At 43.0% G+C, this 24,333-nt stretch overlaps 1 protein-coding gene across 1 annotated transcript in view; it reads right to left on the bottom strand.

The window, feature by feature from the left end:
* Positions 1-24,333, bottom strand: part of LOC124607488 (beta-1,3-glucan-binding protein-like) — a 128,483-nt gene that overhangs the window by 53,130 nt on the left and 51,020 nt on the right. The window contains exons 3-6 of the mRNA XM_047139860.1: positions 21,121-21,281; positions 19,295-19,428; positions 18,814-18,980; positions 10,445-10,690 (exon numbers count right to left, since the gene is read on the bottom strand). Of these exons, the coding sequence (XP_046995816.1) occupies positions 10,445-10,690; positions 18,814-18,980; positions 19,295-19,428; positions 21,121-21,281 (708 nt within the window). The remainder of the gene's footprint in view (positions 1-10,444; positions 10,691-18,813; positions 18,981-19,294; positions 19,429-21,120; positions 21,282-24,333) is intronic.

The following is a 24,333-nucleotide window of genomic DNA, read 5'->3' as shown; positions in this document are numbered from 1 at the left end:
CATAACTTGCGACAATTATTTTACAAGTTACGAGCTTGCAAACACATTGATTACGAAGAAGATGGCCATCGTTGGTACCCTGAGGAAGAACAAAAGACAAGTCCCAAGCGTATTTATTAACACTAAAAACCGACAAGAAAAGTCATCTATGTTTGGGTTTCAGAAAAATTGTACCTTAGTCTCTTATGTGCCGAAACGAAATAGAGTGGTGTTACTACTGTCAACGATGCCCCACAATGGAAATATTGACTAAAATACAGGTAATGATAAAAAACCAGAAATTATCACTTTCTATAACCTTACTAAGGGTGGAGTTGACGTTTTAGACGGAATGAGTGCAACACATAATGTATCGGTAGCTGGAAACGCAAGAAGATGGCCAATGGTTGTTTTTTATAGCATCATGAACACATCTGCGATAAATGCTGCTATTATTTTCAACTCAAATCAGAAGAAACAACTGAGAAGAAGAGAGCTTTTGAGGCAGCTTTCTTTTGCGCTTCTGCATGATCATCTTCAGCAAAGAGTAATGTCTAAAATATTGGCAAGGAAGATAACTGAGAGAATTGGAGAGCTTTGCAGTGTGAAAATTTCTGAAGTGGAATCAATTGCGACTTCACGAGGATGGTGTGTGGACTGAAGAAGCAAAAGCAGAAAAACGAGATATATTTGTAAGAACTGCAAGAAATACATTTGCCTTCAACATTCTGTTACTGTGTTCCTAGACTGTATCGACAAAATATCTGATTGAATACATGCATTATTTTGATAAAAGCTAAATTTTATGAATCTCCATCTGTGTAAATACACTCCTGGAAATGGAAAAAAGAACACATTGACACCGGTGTGTCAGACCCACCATACTTGCTCCGGACACTGCGAGAGGGCTGTACAAGCAATGATCACACGCACGGCACAGCGGACACACCAGGAACCGCGGTGTTGGCCGTCGAATGGCGCTAGCTGCGCAGCATTTGTGCACCGCCGCCGTCAGTGTCAGCCAGTTTGCCGTGGCATACGGAGCTCCATCGCAGTCTTTAACACTGGTAGCATGCCGCGACAGCGTGGACGTGAACCGTATGTGCATTTGACGGACTTTGAGCGAGGGCGTATAGTGGGCATGCGGGAGGCCGGGTGGACGTACCGCCGAATTGCTCAACACGTGGGGCGTGAGGTCTCCACAGTACATCGATGTTGTCGCCAGTGGTCGGCGGAAGGTGCACGTGCCCGTCGACCTGGGACCGGACCGCAGCGACGCACGGATGCACGCCAAGACCGTAGGATCTTACGCAGTGCCGTAGGGGACCGCACCGCCACTTCCCAGCAAATTAGGGACACTGTTGCTCCTGGGGTATCGGCGAGGACCATTCGCAACCGTCTCCATGAAGCTGGGCTACGGTCCCGCACACCGTTAGGCCGTCTTCCGCTCACGCCCCAACATCGTGCAGCCCGCCTCCAGTGGTGTCGCGACAGGCGTGAATGGAGGGACGAATGGAGACGTGTCGTCTTCAGCGATGAGAGTCGCTTCTGCCTTGGTGCCAATGATGGTCGTATGCGTGTTTGGCGCCGTGCAGGTGAGCGACACAATCAGGACTGCATACGACCGAGGCACACAGGGCCAACACCAGGCATCATGGTGTGGGGAGCGATCTCCTACACTGGCTGTACACCACTGGTGATCGTCGAGGGGACACTGAATAGTGCACGGTACATCCAAACCGTCATCGAACCCATCGTTCTACCATTCCTAGACCGGCAAGGGAACTTGCTGTTCCAACAGGACAATGCACGTCCGCATGTATCCCGTGCCACCCAACGTGCTCTAGAAGGTGTAAGTCAACTACCCTGGCCAGCAAGATCTCCGGATCTGTCCCCCATTGAGCATGTTTGGGACTGGATGAAGCGTCGTCTCACGCGGTCTGCACGTCCAGCACGAACGCTGGTCCAACTGAGGCGCCAGGTGGAAATGGCATGGCAAGCCGTTCCACAGGACTACATCCAGCATCTCTACGATCGTCTCCATGGGAGAATAGCAGCCTGCATTGCTGCGAAAGGTGGATATACACTGTACTAGTGCCGACATTGTGCATGCTCTGTTGCCTGTGTCTATGTGCCTGTGGTTCTGTCAGTGTGATCATGTGATGTATCTGACCCCAGGAATGTGTCAATAAAGTTTCCCCTTCCTGGGACAATGAATTCACGGTGTTCTTATTTCAATTTCCAGGAGTGTATTTTTGGCCAAAATATTAAATTTATCCCTTAAATATATTCACTAAACTGATTTTTAATTATATTACTTTATTTAATAACGCTTCCCTCCATAATATACATTTAAATGCAAATTCAGAAAGATAGAAACTGCAACGGTCTGTGAGACTAGCTGCATGTACTGCCGTCCAGTTTCCAGGTGCATGCACTGCCGGGTTAACAATCATATACAACCGTTCGCACAACGAAAGATCCGTACCCAAAGACAGGGAAGTTGCACAATCGCACCAATATTCTAGAAGAGTAGTAGGAGTAATCCACTAAATTACAAGCCCATACCGTAAAAGTCGATATGCAGCAGGATTCTGGAACATATATTGTGTTCGAACACTGTGAATTACCTCGAAGGAAACGGTCTGCTGACACACACTCAAACCGGATTTAGAAAACATCGTTTTTGTGAAACACAGCTACCTCTTTACTCGAAGGAACTGTTGAATGCTATTGACAAGGGCTTTCAAATTCATTCCGTATTTCTGGATTTCCGGAAGGTTTTTGACATTGTACCACATAAGCAGCTTGTAGTGAAATTGCGTGCTTATGGAATATCGTCTCAGTTATGTGACCGGATTTGTGATTTCCTGTCATAAAGGTCACAGTTTGTAGTAATTGACGGAAAGTCATCGAGTAAAACACAAGTGATTTCTGGGGTTTCCCAAGATAGTGTTATAGGCCCTTTGTTGTTTATTATTTAGATAAACAATTTGGGAGACAATCTGAGCAGCAGTATTAGGTTGTTTGCTGGTGACGCTCCCGTTTATCGACTAGTAAAGTCAGCAGAAGATCAAAACAAATTTCAAAACGACTTAGAAAAGATATCTGTATGGTGCGGAAATTGACCATTGACCCTAAATAATGAAAAGTGTGAGGTCATCTACATGAGTGCTAAAAGGAATCCGTTAAACTTCTATTACACGATAAATCAGTCAAATCTAAAGGCCGTAAATTCAGCCAAATTCCTAGGAATTACGGTTACGAACAACTTAAATTGTAAAAAACACATATAAAATGTTGTGGGGAAGGCTAACCAAAGACTGCGTTTTATTGGCTGGACACTTAGAACAGACCTACTAAGGAGACTGCCTACACTACGCTTGTCCGTCCTTCTTTTAGAATACTGCTGCACAGTGTGAGATCCTTACCAGACAGGATTGACGAAGTACATCGAAAATGTTCAAAGTAGGGCAGCACGTTTTCTATTATCGCGAAATAGGAGAGTGTCACTGAAATGATACAAGATTTGGTGTGGACATCATTAAAACAAAGGCGGTTTTTCTTGCGGCAGAATCTTTTCACGAAATTTCAATCATCAACTTTCTCCTCTGAATTCAAAATGTTCAAATGTGTGTGAAATCTTGTGGGACATAACTGCTAAGGTCATCAGTCCCTAAATTATCCTAAGGACAAACACATACACCCATGCCCGAGGGAGAACTCGAACCTCCGCCGGGACCAGCCGCACAGTCCATGACTGCAGCGCCTATAAAGACCGCTCGGCTAATCCCGCGCGGCCCTCTGAATTCGAAAATATTTTGTTGACACCTACCTACGTAGGGAGAAACAATCACCATAACAAAATAACTGAAATCTGAGCTCGCACGGAAAGATATAAGTGTTCGTTTTTTCTGTGCGCTATACGAGACTGGAATAATAGAGAATTGTGAAGGTGGTTCGATGGGCCCTCTGCCAGTCACTTAAATGCGATTTGCAGAATATCCATGTAGATGTAGAAATGTTCAGTCAACTCCAGTGGCAGATGCTGCAAGAAAGGTGTTATCATTACAATGTGGTTTACAGTTAAAGTTCTGAGAACGTACATTGCTAGACAAGTCAACCTCCTACATATATCCTACAAAAAGACCTGAAGGTAAAGTTAGACAGATTCGAGCCCAAGTGGAGGCTTACCAGCAATTGTTCTTCCTCTGAACCATTCGCAGTTGGTACAGAACAAATTGACAGTGGTACACAAAGTATCCTCTGCCATACACTATAAGGTGGTTATGGAGCATGGATGTAGATATGGATGTAAGAAATTTATCAAGAATGGAAATCCCATATCACGGCAATTCTCACGGAATTTTTGGTGTTGTATTTGGAACCCAAGTTCAGCTGGTTAAAACTGACGATACGGCCCTGCAAGCAAGAGAAAATGGCAAGGCTATGTTTTGTTTTTCCGTCATCCTTGAAAGTTTGTAACATCATCACGGAATCACTCTGCATTGCATTGCTTCATACTATGAAAAGACAAGCACGACGAAGTGGCTCTGGGCAAAAAGTGACTTGGAAGATGTTCTACACACAGCCATACTATCACGCTAAGAGAACTTGCAGTAGAGCCAGATGACTATCGGAATTATTTAATGATGAGCGATGAATCTTTCGACAAATCTGCGAATCACATTACCCATTATGCAGGCAGCGAAGATAGTGTTCATATACTCGGAAAATTACGTTCTCCACAATGCTGGAAGCAATCAATAAACTGGAAAAGAATAAATACGTTATTCTAGAAAATCGACGATAAGAATGCAGTGGGAACATATTCACATCTGGTGGACGAAAACTATGAAAACAAACACTGCAAACCGACGTTTCGCGTAAGTCATATCCAATGCAAATCTGTAACGCAACCATCTGTGTTGCGTGCTTATAATTATGTATTGTTTATATTTTAGGACAATTAATTTGTAAAAAGGAAACGCACTACATGTTGTAATGAAACCATGAAAACCGTCTGAAGATGAATCGTAATGATTCGAAACCAGTAACGGTACCATTTGAATAAAGGAACTGAAAATAAATTTGTGGCTGGTTGCTGTCTCAACACCATCAACATTTTAGTACGGTTTACGAGGCAACTATATTATTGCAATGTTCTTTCGTGTTTGGTGCTTTGTTTTGACAGAATGTACCACATGTTAAGCTATACAAAAACTTCTGGGTATTAAAATTGCAATATTGCATGAAGGTGGAATGTAACAACTGTCATCCTGACAGGAAGTGCATTACGAACTTGGATACGGAACTGTACAAAGCAAGAAGCGGAACCACCATCTACATTCTGTACACAAGGAAAGGTTTATTTATTTATCTTTATTCATCCAAGGAAATCTCAAGCGAATGCAATGCAGATCAATAGCTCAAAATATACAACACACAGAATAAATAACACGCCTTATGAGAATAGGGTAGGTGGTCTATGTGGGTAGGATATATTACCCATTCAGAAATTGCATTTCAGTTTTGTCTGATTATGAGGTCATGTTATGCCTTATGTGAGAAGAAGAAATGCCAGCACAGCCGGCCGGGACGGCCGAGCGGTTCTAGGCGCTACAGTCTGGAACCGCGCTACCGCTAAGGCCGCAGGTTCGAATCCTGCCTCGGGCATGAATGTGTGTGATGTCGTTAGGTTCGTTAGGTTTAAGTAGTTCTAAGTTCTAGGGGACTGATGACCTCAGAAGTTAAGTCCCATAGTGCTCAGAGCCATTTTGAGCCCAAATGCCAGCACGTTTGAGAACAGGAGAGTCCTATGGTTACATTCTATCAAGACTGAAGTTTATCACCTGCTGCATGTTGCACTGTCATGCAAATACAGAATGATGGTTTCAGAGGAGCAACGCTCAGTGCAATACAGGACCTCAGAAGCTCCACCTACTAGTGCCCAAGATTACAAACAAATTGTTCATTTGGTCCTGCAGAATTGTACAAGCATGTCATGTACCTTGTATCAGAAAAGGGGCATGTTTGCTGCAATGCAAGTTTCCATCCAGACTGCGCAGTCACACCTGGAGCACCACAAACTGTCATCTCAGTGGCTCATCTTGCAACTTCCCTTGATGCTACAGTAGAGAGAGGCACACCAAGAGTCGTGCACCCTGCAGCCAAGGCCAGTTTAAGGACGAAGTGACACAAGTCACTACTTAGGACGCCAAGCTGAGAGGGACAACAGAGGTATCACAACAGTAAGATAGCTGAACAGAACGTATCACAAATAAAGTGTCAAAATAAATGCCGTGTATTGTTGTATTGTCAATACTGGGCGTAATAATAAACGAAACTGATTTTTTTTCTGTCAGATAAAGTCGTCGAAAACGAAAATAAAGAGGATAAATACGTTTCCACTTGATAAACATAAAGAAAAACAAAATCTTTGATTCTGCTTCAAACACTTAGTTACTTGTCACTGTCATCTTGCATAACACAGTGTTTGTGAACTAGCTGGCCCTCCTTGAAAATGGAGACACTTTTGTGTGCAGTTAAGCGTACTCCTTACCATATTGGCCAGATAAACTTGTGGAATGTTATCCCATTTCTCCTCAGCGGCCTCTATTGATGCCCTGTAACATCACTGGTGCGGCAGGACGATTACACACCACTCATTTTATCATGGCGCATGCATTCTAGATGCAGCTGAGTTCTGGAGAATATGGCGGAAATTACATCCCACTCATTCCATGCTCCACGAGGAAGGTGTTCACAAGAGTGTGATGATGTGACGTGCATTTTCGTCCATCAGCGCGAATGCTACTCCAAGATGTTTACCAACAAGAGCCACAATGCATGCAAGGATGTCAACCCCATATTTCTCACCAGCCATCCTCCCATACATTCGCACAATGCTTGTACTGCAGCCACATATGGCACCACCCCCAAACATGACGGAACCACCTCGATAAAAGTGGTGGTCTGTGATACAGCCATGGTGTGAACGTTGTCCTAGCTGCCTCCACTCACGAATATCAGTATTGTCAGTGTGGAGACTGATGCGGGTCTCGTCAGGAAAGAGCGTTGTGTCACATTGCTACCTAGTCCAGAAAGTGGTTTTGTGTCCATCCGACATGAGCCCCTCTCTGAACCCAATACAAAGCAGGAGCAGTGAGAGGTCTTCTGGAACATAATCTCTGTTCATGGAGGCTATTTTGTATCATTTGTGTTGGCACCTACATTCTTGTAGTTGCTTGGAAGTGCTGCTGTAGGTGTGAAGCATTGGGTTGAGGGTTTCTGCTTGTTGTTATACACAGATATCAGTCCTACACACCTGTTCCTTTTCTTCTGCAGCCACTTCCGTGACTATCCTCATCTGATCCTGTCTCTAGAAACTTGTTCCAGATTCTAGAGACTCCACTTTAGTCTCAAAGTAACGTTCTCTATGATGTCCACTTATCTCATTCCTGCTCCATAAGAGCGACTATACAGCGCCACTGATGGTACGTTATTGTTATCCGAACCATCGTGTAGCAACACGACTCTCGTAATGCAGACACTGCATGTACTGCAATGTTTACATGTGACGCGGTTGCCGTAGACTGCATACATTGCCCCCTAACAGTAGAAAAATGAAACATGTCTGCTGTGGAATTACGTTACAAACAAAACAACGTATTGATGTCATATTTCTGGATCGCAACTTTCAATATTAAAGTTTCAGCAATATGCAACATTTATTTTGACCACTTGGAGCACCAGAGGCGTGCAAGACCAAGATTTGTATACGGTGTGTGTCACAATTAGTAGCAAGAACGGACATGGGTGAAAGTGTATGAGGAATAGGAGGAAGGAGAGAGAGGCGCCAAATGATAAGGCACTACTGTGGAAAAATATTCTCGAACTAGCGCTGCTTGAAACCAAACTGGATAATGAAGTGGCACTATGTCGTATTTTAAGACGAGTGCTGAGTAAGTGTGCAGCATTATGTTGGGCATATCTGCGTTTGGAGGCTCTGAGGAGAGTGAACCTTGGATGGTGGAATGGATACCACTGGGCACACAACACGATTTATTCTGGTTCACAGCTAGTAATTTGCGCAGCAGGTGTATTAAGGCCTTTGGCTCTGCCCTGTCTTTCAATAGACAAAGAAAACTGCATGTTGCCCAAGCTGTCCTGACCATATTTGACTGTATCGCTTATCACTATGGTCTCCAGATCACTCACCCATTAAATACATCAGGTCACGGGTTGCCAGCACACTATCATGCTACCATTTGCCAGCCACTATGACTGCTGAACTCTATCACAGAGTTGAAGCAGCACGGAATGACGTACCTGTATCAAAGGTCGATCCAACTTAACGCCCAGTCGACTTAGAGCCATAGTTGCTGCCACACTCAGTAGCTGTGTGTAGTACCGTATTTTGCGGACTATAAGAAGCACGTTTTTCTTCGAAAAATTGCCTCTAAAATTCGGGTGCGTCTTATACTCGAAATTAAGATAAAAATACCCAGCGTTTGATTTAAAATTCCCGCCAGTCTTAAATATGGTCATATATTCGATGCCACGGGAAACTTAACTATATCTGGCAACATTGGATTCGACTAGCAGCAGCACTGCACCGATGCGACGAACATAATTTGCGTGGATCCACAAGCTCGCTAACACTATGTCTCCCACCCGCCCAGAACACTGTCTAGCCTGTCATGTAACATTGCAGTCTACGGTGCCATTGAACTTGAATTGAAAGTGAATTGTGTTATCGGTAATAATACAATATTTTTGTTAGTATTAGCTAGTTTCACAATGAAAAAAAGGGTATTCATATGATGCAGATCATAGCATACGCATAAGAACATGGAAACAGAGCAGCTGAGCGGTATTTCGGCCCTCCACCAACAGAAAGAAAATCACTCGCTACTGGCGGGGTAGTAAAGAAGAGCTGAAAAAAATGATAAAGACTAAATTTGCTAATAGAGGACTGAAAGCAAAATGGCCAGAACTATAAGATGACGTACTGAAATGGATTCAAGAACGCCGTCAAAATGGCAAGATCCAAATACATGCTCGTAAGCTACCACTACAGTGGAGCTTGACAGACATTAAGGGTGGAGTTGGGGTTGGTACTACAGGTTTATGAAGCATCATCGACTTAGTATGCGAACCAAAACCAAAATATCTCAAAAAATGCCGTAAGAGTATGAAGAGAAAATCTTATTTTTCCATTGCTTTCTTATCCAATGTAGAAAGAAAACCAGTGTGGAACAAGGCCAAATAGCGAATACGGACGGACCTCCTCTGAAATCAGATGTGCCGAGTAAAAGAACTGTTGCCATGAAAGGTGCTAAAATTGTTACTGTAAAAACAACTGGACATGAGAAAAATGCACTACACCATACTCCTTTCATGTTGTGCTGACGGTACTAAAATTAATGCAATGATCATTTTCAAGCGCAGAGAAATGCCAAAATCTTATGAAATACCGTCAGATGTTGTTGTGCACGTACATAAAAAGGGCTGGATGGACGAGGCTGGTAGGAAATTATGGATTAACAGAGTGTCGCAGAGAAGGAAAGGTGCTTTATTGAAGAAGAGTTCTTTTATTGTGCTGGAGCAGTTCAGTAGTCATTTTAAAAAATGAAACAAATAAATTGAAACAGGGAAATATAGAGTTTGCTGTTATTTTGAGAGGATTTACTTAACAACTGCAACCTCTTCATGTCTCGATAAATAAACCACTTAAAGTGAACATGAAAAAGGAATGGAAGAAATGAATGATAGATGAAACCCAAAATGAACTCACACCGAAGAAAGCTTTAAAATGACCTACAACCAAACAAGTGTGTCAGTGTAACACTCTCGATTGCAGTGAAGACCAACTTAAATCTAATAATAAAAATGGAAAACTGTTGTTTAAAAACTGCTTAGAAATTAAGTTGCGTAAAACATGGTAAATTTAACACGCTGCACATGCCCAAATCACCTGCCAATTTAATCGTGTTTTCTTCTTCTTATGATACGTATATGTAAAATTTCATTATTTCCTATCTTCCCTATTATTGTAATTTTAATGGCTAGCTGTCTATGATCGTACACACATGACCACAATAAAATGGCTGGGTGGCTGAATTTAGACAATAATGTCAAGAACATTTATTTATCAGAAATTGACAGCTTCAGTTGATATGATGGTTTGTTTGGAGGTAAACGTCTACTGAAATATAAGTTCCTATTAAATAAACTTTCAACTGTAGACTTCTTAAAAAGTTGTGCGTGCATGCGTGCCTAACAGTATCAGTCTGAAATGTTCAGAAAGTGTTATCTCCACAGAAATACAAACAGGCTCAATTTGTAGACTAAAAATAAACGGAGTTATACCAAATTAGTTTCTCTATTTTTACAGACCTCAAACATACTGCTACAATTTACAATACTATTTTTTAAAAAATGGAAAATTTCATTACTCTACCTTTATCCCAAATAACTCTGTAAACATGGAAGTCAGATCCAAAAGGTGTCCAGTTGCTCTTTGTGTACATCTCATTCCGAATTTTTGTTTTCAGGCCAAGTCTGCAGCCTGCTTCAAGTAAAGTGTTGCCAAGTTGGGCCCCATCTTTTGTTAAATCTTCATTTCCTCGTGCCATTGCTATTCTGATCTGCCCTGATTGATAGTTGAGGTGTCCGTAGTAATTTTCTTTTGGTTCAAGCCAGATCTCTGCAAAAGTTAATTTATTATATTTCAGTCAGTGAAAATATTTATAAAATACCCGAGGCGGCATCGACTCCAACACTAACAGCGACCTCCAGTATAAAGAAACAAAGGCAAAGAAGAAGTGTGACTCTTGGCAAGTATTGTTTTTGTTGTCAGGTATTCTAGTGTTCTCGTGCCTGATGATGTGGTGCAAATTGTATTCTGATTCCACTGTATGTACAAGAGTTAATAAAGTGTTAAAGTGAATACTTTGTGGTTTCTGCAATTGAATATCATTCGTACTCACTGTCACTCAAATTTCCGCATTTTTGACCAGCGACAACGGTTTATTTTTTCGAACTCAATGAACATGCCACGTCGCTTATCGCCAAGACAATGGATAGTGAAGTGCATGAGAAGCTATTAGGGCCTTTCCCCAGTTTGGACGGAAAGTTCCAAGGATTGCATAGTGCAACGAGCTATATGGAACCGCTTAAGTCAGAAAACACGAGTGTAAGTGACTATCAACTGCTTCTCTCATGTATTCTAGCATGGGCTGATACCACGTGGCAACATTCAGTGCAATCTTCCACCGATTTGACTGACTTATCTTAGATGGAAGAAAATCAGAGGTTTATATCTTCTTTTGCTACAGAACCCATACTCGATACCAGTATATGAACACAACAGCAATGCCTTACTCTTCCCACTGCGGTATGTGCTACATTAAAGCAATGAATCGGTTTTTAAACATCAGCAGTGTTCGGCTGGCAAAGCCACACCAGAAGATTTCTGGAGTTGCTACCGCATGACCGTCGATCGTTGGATACCATTCGCGCATAACCCTGAAACAATAATGTTTGTCTCTTAGAGACACTTTCCTAACAGTCACACTGTAGAACACACTGCTCCGAGGCTTCCACATTTCTTATCGGACCAACCACATACTTAGTTTCCGGTAGTCGAATCAGTGTTCACTGCCAACAACATTTTCGATGCTGCTGCAAAGTGCACCGCTTTACTGCCTCACATACGTGAGCATGCAGCTACCGTCAGCGACGTCATTCTGTCACCATCGCACTTTAATAAATTCGATGCAGCCGAGGCTGCATTGCTTCAAAGACGTGATAAATTACCAGAACAGCAAGCTGAACAGGCTGTCTCCTCTGAAAAACTGAACAGTTTTGGCCCCAGTTACGAACGTTAGCAAATGGAAATGCCGTGTGGCTAGTGCCTTCCGTCGGGTAGACCGTCTGCCTGGTGCAAGTCTTTCGATTTGACGCCACTTCGGCGAGTTAGGCGTCGATGGAGATGATATGATGATGATAAGGACAACACAACACCAAGTCCCTGAGCGGAGAAAATCCCCGACCCAGCTGGGAATCGAACTCAGGCCGTTCGGTATGACATTCCATCGCGCTGACTACTCAGCTACCAGGGGCGAACGTTAGTGGACGCTATATTAATGACCGACCATACGCTGTGGGCAGTATGGACAAATAAATTGTCTCGCGAAATTCAAATATTGTTTTATAAGCAACGAAGCACTCCGACAGGAAGCTGAGTTACAATTAGCATGTCCTGTTTTCATGTTGCAAGATGATCATATTCAAGACCCAGCATCCATCATACCAGATCACTTCCAATCATTTGCCGACACACCATGCACGGAGTAGCGGCAATCGTTTTGTTCCTCCTGAACAGTACTGGACGCGCCAGAAAACGCCTGACACTACCAGTACGGATCATGGTGCTCATACGGCTGGGATACACTGTGCCCACGTGACAACAATCAGGCAGGCACAGCCTTTGTCTGCGAGTATGGGCAGCAGCCAACAGAGTGCGTGCAGCTGGTAGTTCACCCATAACGTCGACACCACCATGCACAAGTGCATTTCTCACTGCAAACACTTAAACGCCGCCTATGTCCTACACTAGTTGTCAAAGATAGCAACGATACTAACGAATGCTGTAGAACACAAATATGCACCAAACGAGATTAGTCCCACTACCCATCATCGGCAGCGGCATAACGTGCTTTAAATCCAGTCATATCAGCCAGCATTTCCGGGTAGAATCTGGCTCCGAACTCAGCACTGTTCTGGTCCCCTCTACCGTTCAATCGACCTCAGATATTTCACGTCACCTCAGGGTGGCAAATGGATCGATCATTACAAAATACGGCAACAGAAAGACCTTCGAGTAGACATTAAGCACTGTTGGAAGCACTGTTGGAAGAGGATTTTCTTCGCCACTTTCATCTGTATCCATAGACCTCTGACTCAGGCTGTCCCACAGTTCACTGACGCCCTCAAACACCACTGCAGACGCTTCAGCAGTTGATGTTTGTCACTGAAAGAACAACTACACTCATGTTCATAAATTAATGATAATCCTGATACATGGTGAAACAACGCTCTGGTGGACGGTCTGCGGGTTTAAATCACCTCGGGGTATGGCCATGCGGTGTATTTGACCTGCAGTCTTCGCACGGTGGCGCTGGCAGCAGTCCACATACGCAGAGGTGTGTTGGTGCATGTCAGAGTACGGTGCAGCGAGGAAGTGCGCAGGCGTTTTCAGATGTGCTAATGGTGACTGTGTGTTGAAAATGGCTCAAAGAACACATGTTGATGACGTTATGAGGGTTAGAATACTAGGGTGACTGGAGGCTGGTCAAGCACAGCAGGTTGTCTCCAGACACTCAGTCTACAGACGACTGAAGAGACATGGTTTATTCGCCCGGAAACCTGAAAAGTTCATTCCACTGACCCCTGGTCACAGGAGAGCCCGTAAAGCCTGGTGTCAAGAACACAGTACATGGTCATTGGAACAGTGGTCCCAGGTTATGTTCATGGATGAGTCCAGGTACAGTCTGAACAATCATTCTCTCCAGGTTTTCATCTGGCGTGAACCAGTAACTAGGAACCCCTTAATGTCCTTGAAAGGGACCTGTGAGGAGGTCGTGGTTTGATGGTGTGGGGTGGGATTATGATTGGTGCACGTGAACCCCTGCATGACTTTGACAGAGGAACTGTAACAGGTCAGGTGTATCAGGACATCATTTTGCACCAGTATGTCCCCCTTTTCAGGGGTGCAGTGGGTCCCACCTTCCTCCTGGTGGATTATAACGCACGGCCCCACCGAGCTGCCATCGTGGAGGAGTAACCCGAAACAGATGGTATCAGGCGAATCGAGTGACCCTTCCTGTTCACGTCTGGGATGCTCTCAGTCGACGTATCGCTGCACGTCTTCAATCCCTGGGACACTTCAGGAGCTCTGACAGGCACTGGTGCATGAATGGGAGGCACCACATTCTGCAATTATCCTTAATTTATGAGCATGAGTGTATAAACAGCCAATAAATTTTACTGTGCCACCGGAGGAGAACGTCTCATGATACAAGACGAGAATTTATCCATACAGGTATCACTATCTAAGTGACACACTCAGTTAAAAGACGTCAAATGTCAGCTGCTATCACTGTTACCTGCACCTGCCGCCAATATAGAGCGCCTAACTTCGCAGGACTTCAACCTCACGGATACTCAACGTAATGTGGAGGGCCTGCAAATCAGAGTAGAGAACTTCACCCACAAACCTGGGGATAACAACGAGTGTGTTCACCTCGATGAGCTACTGACACAGGTTTTAATGGATCTGGATTTGATAGACTCTTTGAACAATTGAAGACACGCCGCTTCTGGAGAGATGCTATGTACACCATTCAACACTGGATAAATCTGTTAGAATCACTGCAGACTGCCCCACCTTCTCACTGAAGCTGTCTCCTTTCTGGGCCTGCAATTCACATACACGTTAGTGCCAGTGCAATTTGTGACAGTGCATTCAGCCCCTACACGACCATAGCATTAAGGTTAGCGCGGCCCACCGAATCAGAAACATAGAGGGTCATCACGTCTCTTACAAGGTATATATGAAGGTAGTATCTATTCCCGAAAGAACAGTTACCGCTGATGACCATGCAGCTTTCGTTAGAATGAAATGATAATTAAATGGACACCCTAGCTGCAAACAGGCTTTGATATACTTCATTGGGGACATGTTGAAAATGTGTGCCCCGACCGGGACTCGAACCCGGGATCTCCTGTCATATTTTAAGCAGGAGATCCCGGGCTTCCCGGCCATTGACCTTCTTGTGCGAACGCACACACTATGCCCAAACTCTTACAGGACTTGGTAGATTAATCTGCCACGAGTAATGAGTATGATGGGCAAACATCTATTAGGCGCTCTACGAATGTAGTGGGGTGGACATGTTGGGAATGTGGGTCATCACGGGGAGCGTGCAAGGGATAAGTCCCTGCAGGCGCACTATCCTCTGTGCTCTCAGTGGCTCAGGTGGATAGAGCGTCTGTCATGTAAGGAGGAGATCCCGGGTTTGAGTCCTGGTTGGGGCACACATGTTCAACATGTCCCCAATGAAGTAAATCAACGCCTGTTTGCAGCTAGGGTGACCATTTAATTATCTTTTCTCTTACAAGGCACAGTGCCTCTGCCCAGATAATTTACTAATCGCTAAAGCAGCTGTAGATGAATTGTTAACTATGGACCTTATCCACTACTTGAATGGTTTTTGGGCTTCACCGATCCATTTGGCACCCAAAAAGAATAGCAAGTGCCGTATGTGTGGTATCCACCATCATTCAGCCACTGGCCGACAGTGGCGGACGTTAACATGCGCAAAGAGCGGCCAGCCACGCAGCTGCAAAGATAACACACACAGACCGGGCATATAGATTCTCCGACTGGCTGCGTAGTCCATTTCGAGGTGACCACTACAGGGCCAGTGTTGCAAGATGGAAGCGAGTCTCTACTCGGGCCTCTGGCACCACCACATGCCATATTCCCGAACTACCAAGACGGTATCTAGGCCATTGCAACAGCATCGTACAGCCAGTCCTACTCTTGCCTTCGTTCGTACTTGTGGTTAGAGACCGCTCATTCTAGGAACCCTGTAGAGGTTAGGATACTCTCTCAACTACCTTGGATGCAAACTGGAGTGCCCTGTACTTGTGTAATTGCTATGGATTGTGAAGTGCTAGTGTAAACCAGTCTCATTGTGAATAAATGATTTAAGTATTTTGGATGTTACTGTGTAAGCTATTCTGATATAACATTATGTGTAAAAACTATGGGGCCCTCAATGCCAGAACCATCCCTGGTCGATACCCAGTACCCAACATTAAAGGCTTTTTCCATTCACTATTGGACCGAGCGAGGTGGCGCAGTGGTTAGCACACTGGACTCGCATTCGGGAGGACGACGGTTCAATCCCGTCTCCGGCCATCCTGATTTAGGTTTTCCGTGATTTCCCTAAATCGTTTCAGGCGAATGCCGAGATGGTTCCTTTGAAAGGGCACGACCGATTTCCTTCCCAATCTTTCCCTAACCCGAGCTTGCGCTCCGTCTCTAATGACCTCGTTGTCGACGGGACGTTAAACTCTAACCACCACCACCATCACTATTGGATACCTCCGTTTTCAGGATCATAAATTGCAAGAATGTGTACCTGCATACAACGATGGCAGTAGAGGGCATTCCAAAAACTGTTATTATTATGCCCTTTTGGTTTATTTGAATTACTATACATGCCATTCAGACTTAAAGATGCAGTTCAAATGTGGCAGAGATTGATCAACTCCACACTGCTCAACTCCCGTTCTGCTTTCCACACCTGAACGATGTACTCGTTTTTACTTCTTCACCACTTGAGCACAAAGATCATATTTAACAGTTTTGTAACACCCTGAAACAGTTACAACAACAGGAAGTAACATTTCTAGATCAGAGAGAATCAAACCGATAGAGCAAAGGATTGAATTCATTCAGCTGATGCCTCGGCCTTCAACTTACAAGGAACTTCGCAAATTTTTGGGTATGATCAGTTTCTGTTGCTGTCACATTCCACCAGCGGCAGCTATCCGAGCACCTCTCACCAACACCCTTTCCAGTATGAACACTACGGGAAACCAAATTTTTTCGTGAATGCAGGATATGTTACGAGCTTTTCAGCCTGTCAAATGGTCATTACTGGAAGCAGTGATATTGCCTCACCCATCGCCATCGGCCCACCTGTCTATCACTGCTGACTATTAGTGACACAAAAGTCACTGCAAATTTACAACAAACACTGAACGGCATGCAGCAACCACTAGGTAGTTTCTTTCGCAAGTTAAAAGGACCCCAACAGCTGTAGTCGGCACACTATGACGAATTACTAGCACTTTATTAGGTGGTGATGATGGATAATATACTTCAGGAAATCATCGAGGGCTGACCGCTCACACTTTTCATGGATCACTATCCGTTGATCCATGTAATCCAAAACCCTAATAGGAATGTTTCTCCCCGCCACTTCTGATGTTTCGATTTTATTGCTCAATTTTCAACGAATATCTCACATGTGAATGGGACAGAAAATTTAGTATTAAATTATTAAATCTGCCCTCAGCATGCTCATTGACTTCAACAATTAGGCTGCAGCACAAGACCAACACATTAAGATACCTGACCGTATAGTACAGTTATGGTGTGGCACATCACAGGGTGGACCATGACCTTTGGTCCCAATGTCATTCAAGAAAATTATCTTTGGCAGCTTACACAATCTGTCGCATCCACTTGTTCGCCCTACCACGAGACTGATTATGGAACACTTCATCTGGTCTGGAATTAAGACAAACAGCAGGAAATGGTCACACACCTGCATTACGTGTCAGCACAGCAAAACACAGCACGCATTTCCACTGCAAGCCATCTTTAAAGTACCATAAGAGCATTTTCCACATATTCATCTGGATTTAGTCGGATCTTAGCCAGAATTCATCGGCTATTAGTGCATCATAGCGGCCATTAGCCATACACTTTGTTGGGTGGAGGCCGCTACAATAGAGTATATAATGACAGAATCTACAAAACAGACATTTACAGACGTGTTGATATCTCACTTTGGTTGCCCTGTGGCCATGACAGACCACAGATGATAGTCTTAGTCACTCCTTCTTGCAGAGCTGTCCCATGCAACACTTTCATACAACTGCTTACCACCCATAAAGCAATGGGTTGATGGAAAGATGGAACTGCACCATCAAGACCTCTTTTATTCACCACAAAGCACAATGGACTGACGCATCACCATGGGTATTGCTGGGTGTCCCATGACCTCAAGGCCACCCTTGCAGAGGTTTTATCTGGAGCACGCCGTACATAGCTGGCAGACTTCGTCTTACCTTCACCTTTTAGACTTAGCATCCTTGGTGCATAAAGTGAAATGGCTTGTCGCTAGCATCCACCCCTCCCACCCACTTCCACGTAGTGTAAGGCCAGCTTTTGTGCGCAGAGCATTACGCGACTGCACTCACATCATACTAATGATGACACAGTTCTGTATTCCAGGCTCTACAAAGTCCTCAGATGTGAGGAACAGACATTTTCAATCCTACTGAAAGACAAATTATCCACATTTTCGGCCGCGTACCTCAGATCTGCTTGGGTGCTGGATGGAAACGACGACGTTTATCTTTATTCCTGCTCGACAGAAACTGCATCTGATTCCAACATCACTACTGAGGAACTTCACGCAGACAGCGCTGCTTCAACAGCAGAATTCGACCTCCACCAACCAGCCCCAAACATCGCTACCAAACATCCTGCTTCGGCAGATCTCTGCACCCACCAGCATTTCTACGTGACTACATCCCTGAATAGGACCTGCTTCCTACTCGCTCCGCACTGGAGGCGACGAGGGGGAGGGAGGGAGTCTGTTTCGGTTCAACTCCTGACTTCGACAGCAGCCACCAGTATTGACAAACATAAACAAATACAAGTGTGTTTCTTTGTAAATTATTGTCTCCGTTGTCAGGTCCTATAGTGTGCTCGTGTCTCTTGCTATGGTGTAAAGTGCCCTCTGATTACACTGTGTGAACAAGAGTTAATAAAGTGTTGAAGTGTATAATTCGTGGCTTCAGTACTTGAATATCATTCGCAATCACCATCACCCAAATTCCTACATATTATTATACAAGGATGCTTCCTCTGACGTAAGACAGACTGTATCCAAATAACAATGAATATTGCACTTATTGCACTAATGCAAGAAATCCGATGCAGATTTTGTATTAACTTACCAGGGAAAATCCAGTCACCCATAGGTAACTTAGCACGGATTTCTATAACACCATAGGCAAATGAGAATGAATACTTCGTGTGCAGTTTGGCTGATTGCACTGGTGGCAGGATTGACCAGGCAGCAGCTGTTTTGTCGCACTCAGCACTGTTTGGCAGGCCTGTGCACCTGAAAAAGCCAATCATTTGAAAATTTAGTAAGTAGCCATGGTCGAGGTTCAGATGACGGTGACTCTTTGTTCATTGTCTGATAATAAAGGAAACTATACAAATTTTGTAATGAGAACTTGAGTACCAGCAAAGAACGGTGTCATATTGATGTGTTTTTTTTTTTTTTACTGAGGGAACATCAAGCAGAAAAATAATGTGCGAGTTTATTGCAGAACAAAGGAGGGGAGGCAGGGAGCACATGATGCATAAGAGAATCCAAACACATTAGAGCACATATCTACTAAAAGCAATGTATGGCAACCATGAACGTACCTTGGAACAGAAATATGTCCATAGTAAATGTAATCACTGTCATCTGGAGACAGCAATGTTGGAGTAATAACCAACTTATCATCTCTCACAACAGAGTTCTCTGGGTTCTCTGTATACAGTACAAACTGGTAATCCTATCAACAGAAGTGGATGAAAGTAGTATGTGTTCAATTTTACAACAATGATTAAATACCAGCTACAAATAGTTGACAGTGTTGTGAGACAGATACGAAAACTCCACCCATGAGGTGCTGAAATGGGTAGAAACTCATCATTCAAACACACACTTTCTAACAAAAATTATAGCTCAGTATCCAGATTTCAGAATTGAAATATTTATTTATAATAAGACAGCAAAGTTTCGTACATAGGGAAAATACATAGTAAGATACAGACACTCTTAATGGGACAAATTGTTGCTTAAGACTTTGTCTCAGTAATAACTCATTCAGATGTACCAACTGGAAAATTCACTCGAGGAAACTGTATAATTACAAGGAGGTAGAATGGGTGGAAGTATTTACGTGCACAGAAGTAATTTTATCTAAAATTACTGTGGATAGGCCCATACAAAACTAACAAAACTAAGAAGAAACTGTAAAAGTAACAAAAGATATAAAAAAGCTAGAAGTTTGGCACCTGTTCTTAGTATAGAGGTATCAATGACAACTGTGTTATCTGGACTCACAGTGAAGAACTCCTCCGTTTTCTGAAACAGCTTAACGCTTTTCCCAACTCAAATTTTTCCACGTCCAAAGTCATATTCCTGGACACTGATCCCCATATCACTTTCAAACCATAGTCCTCATGAAACCCACTGATAAGGAACAATACTTCCACTTTGGCAGGTGTCACCAGTTTCATACCAAATACTGCACTCCTGAAAGCCTACACATAAATAGTAAACATATATAATCCAACACCAAACCACTCAACTCCTATACCATCTCATTCTTTCTTGATTTTTTCCCACCACCACCTCACAGGTCTTGTACTGTCCTCTTCAATTCATTTCTTATTTGTCTTTTTCTTAATTCATCGTCACTTCTCACACTGTAGTTTTGTCATCTCTGAAAACAAGTTGCCCCACTGCTCACCAAAGTATTATGCTTGATCGTTGCCCTCTCCGACACCGCCAGTTTTGTCTTTGTAGCTGGCCGAGCGGTTCTAGGCGCATCAGTCTGGAACCGCGCGACCGTTACGGTCGCAGGTTCGAATCCTGCCTCGGGCATGGATGTGTGTGATGTCCTTAGGTTAGTTCGGTTTAAGTAGTTCTAAGTTCTAGGGGACTGATGACCTCAGATGTTAAGTCCCATAGTGCTCAGAGCCATTTGAACCATTTGCCTTCGAAGCTTTCATCTGTCTTCTGTTATCCTCATAACAAGTGGGCCCCTCTCATCCTCAGGTATGAGTTACCTATATTCACATCCCCATCTGACATGCACACGCACACACACACACACACACACACACACACACACGCGCGCGCGCACGCGTGCGGGAAAAGACAGAGAGAGAGAAAGAGAGAGAGAGAGAGAGAGAGAGAGATGGGAGGAGGAGAAAGAGAGACATCAGTATGTGCATTCTGGGTGACAAATGCGCAGCACCTCAAAAACTAGTGAAATTTTCTGATATATTTTCTTCACTCTTGTTTACTGTTTTCACTCCAGAAATTACATTGACACTTATCAAGACATGCACACACACATACACACGCAAACTATTATTATGTGTTTCAGCACCTGTTACTACTTGTTCTTCATCTATTCTGAATATGAAAATGTTCTATAGTAAATAGGAAAAGAAAAACTTTTCAAGTTACTTACTGGCCTTCCTGCTAGCTGGATAGCATACTGCCATTTGCTCTGGTTGAATATGGAGAAACTTTCTTCGAATATTAGTTGTCCCTTACAGGTAGGCTTTCCATTGACTGTTGTGATGGTGGGTTCACACATTTGTAGTTTTCCACTTCCAGGCTCAACCAGCTCTGTATAAGGAAAAACCCTTGGCTAAAGTGCTTTAAATGCAGATACAACAATTGCTGCGTTAGTTTATATGCACCATTTTTACAAGATCATTGAACTACGAATATATGTCCCGAAACTCAGACAAGTCGAAACATATTATGAACACTGCAGAAAAATGTTCTCACAATTACTTGTAGGGCCAAACCCAGAGAGTCATGTTGCAGCATCTTCCCTACATCCAGTGTGCTTACCGTTGTAAATGTATTTATATTAAAAGCTGTAGGTCTATTGTTTGCTAAAACAATTAAATCAAATTTAAACTGTGACATTCACCAGTAAAATACCAGAATGAAATTAAATTGGCAAGTAACTAGCCATAGGACAGCATTATATGAAAAAAATGCGTTGGATGCTGCTCTGAAGGTACCCAGTGCCCCACTTAGAAACGTCACAGTATTTCCTATTGTCAAATTGAGAAAGCAATATCACGCAAATATTGACCAAAATTCATTTTAATCACTACAAAGGTTCATTGTTTTCATGCAAAATAAATAAAAATTTCTGCAGAATCTATACACATGTAAGAATTCACGACAACTTAAAAAGAACGTAAACAGTGATGGAGGACTTGTATACTAGTACTAATAAACGAAAAAGTATTGAAACCTACAAGTAGCATGATATGGGTGGGGGAGGAAAACCTGTGGGACTACATTACCAACACAGCACATATTTTGGAAGCCACCACCTTGGATGCAACTCTTAATTTTCGAATGGAAAGAGAGTCGTGTGAGACACCAAACAGACAGCAAATTTAACAAGAAAAACAATAATGTCTTTAACACAAGCATAGCTTTATTCTTTCTTGAGTTACATCACATTTGTACAGACCGAGACAAATGCTGGTGGTAAAACATGGGAGGTACAAGATGTGCTCGACCTATTCTCCAGCATGTCTTAAGGTTGCTGAAGTGTAATTCATGCATTCCTCACGGACTTCAACCAACACATGTAGTTTACCAGAATGCAAGCACAAGGATCAACATGTCATTATCTGAGGACAGTAATGTTTCTGATCTTCACTGCATACAGCGTATCATCAGCAATTTTGCCAAATTACAGTGTAGTACAAGGCTGAACATTCATGATTTCTGCACCGAATTCTAGATCTTGAACTTTCTCCAAGGATGTTCTTAAGAAATATATGGTATCTTGCTTCGAGTTTTTCAAGGTACGATTTTCCAACCGTTTCTGTTACAGCCCAATGGTTGCCTATCGCCAACCAGTGGGTGTTACAAGTTTCATGGTAAGCAATAGCCAGGTAGGGATTTTAAAAACATTTTCATTATTTTTTCATGTGATTTTAAAATTAATTAAGTAACTATTATTATTGTTGTTGTTGTGGTCTTCAGTCCAAAGACTGGTTTGATGCATCTCTCCATGCTACTCTATCTTGTGCAAGCCTCTTCATCTCTGAGTAACTACTGCAACTTACAGTCTTCTGAATCTTCTTAGTGTATTCATTTCTTGGTCTCCCTCTACGATTTTAACCCTCTACGTTTCCCTCCAGTCAAGTTGTGCCACAAATTCCTCTTCTCCTCAGTTCTGTTCAGTACCTCCTCATAAGTTATGTGATCTACCCGTCTAATCTTCAGCATTTTTCTGTAGCACCACATTTAAAAAGCTTCTATTCTCTTCTTCTCTAAACTGTTAATCGTCTGTGTTTCACTTCCATACATGGCTACACTCCATACAAATAGTTTCAGAAAAGAGTTCCTGACACTTAAATCTATACTCGATGTTAACAAATTTTTCTTCTTCAGAAACGCTTTCCTTACCATCGCCAGTCTGCATTTTATATCCTCTCTACTTCAACCATCATCACTTATTTCGCTCCCCAAATAGCAAAACTCCTTTACTACTTAAAGTGTCTCATCTCCTAATCTAATTCCCTCAGCAACACCCGACTTAATTCGACTACATTCCATTATCCTCGTTTTGCTTTTGTTGATGTTCATCTTATACCCGCATTTCAAGACACTGTCCATTCCATTTAACTGCTCTTCTAAGTCCCTTGCTGTCTCTGACAGAATTACAATGTCATCGGTGAACCTCAAAGTTTTTATTTCTTCTCCATGGATTTTAATACCTACTCCGGACTCCATCAACAGTGCCCAAATAGCAAAACTCATTTACTGCTATAAGTGTCGCGTTTCCTAATCTAATTCCCTCATCGTCGCCTGACCTAATTCAACTACATTCCATTAGCGTCGTTTTGCTTTTATTGTTGTTTATCTTACATCCTCCTTTAAAGACACTGACCATTCCATTCAATTGCTCTTTCAAGTCCTTTGTTGCTCTCACAGAATTACAATGTCATCTGCTAACCTCAAGGTCTTTACTTCTTCTCCCTGGACTTTAATTCCTACTCTAAATTTTTCTTTTGTTTCCTTTACTGTTGGCTCAATATACAGATTGAATAACATTGGGGTAGGCTACAAAATTGTCTCACTCCCTTCTCAACCACTGGTTCCCTTTCGTGCCACTCGGCTCTTATAACTGCCATCTGGTTTCTGGTTTCTGTATGAACTGTATATAGCCTTTCATTCCCTGTATTTTATCCCTGCCAAGTTCCGAATTTGTAAGAGTGTATTTCAGTCGACGTTGTCAAAAGCTTTCTCTAAGTCTACAAATACTACGAGTATAAACGTAGGTTTGTCTTTCCTCAATCTACCTTCTAAGATAAGTCGTAGTGATGGTATTGCCTCACGTGTTCTTAGGTTCCTAAGGAATCCAAACTGATCTTCCCCAAGGACAGCTTCTACCAGCTTTGCCAATCGTCTCTAAAGAATTCATGTTAGTATTTTGCAACTATGAGTTATTAAACTGATCAGCATCTGCTTGCTTTGGAGTTGGAATTATTATATTCTTCTTGAAGCATGAGGGCATTTCGCCATACATCTTGCTCACCCATCTGGCTCTCACAAGGCATTCAGTAGTTCTAACGGAATGTTGTCTACTCCAGGACACTTGTTTCGACTTAGGTCTTTTAGTGCTCTATCAAATTCTTCA

This window comes from Schistocerca americana, chromosome 3, assembly GCF_021461395.2.
Source record: "Schistocerca americana isolate TAMUIC-IGC-003095 chromosome 3, iqSchAmer2.1, whole genome shotgun sequence".
Taxonomy (NCBI): Eukaryota; Metazoa; Arthropoda; class Insecta; order Orthoptera; family Acrididae; genus Schistocerca; species Schistocerca americana.
The sequence above is the reverse complement of the archived record's forward strand: the minus strand, read 5'-3'. Positions and strand labels throughout refer to the sequence as shown.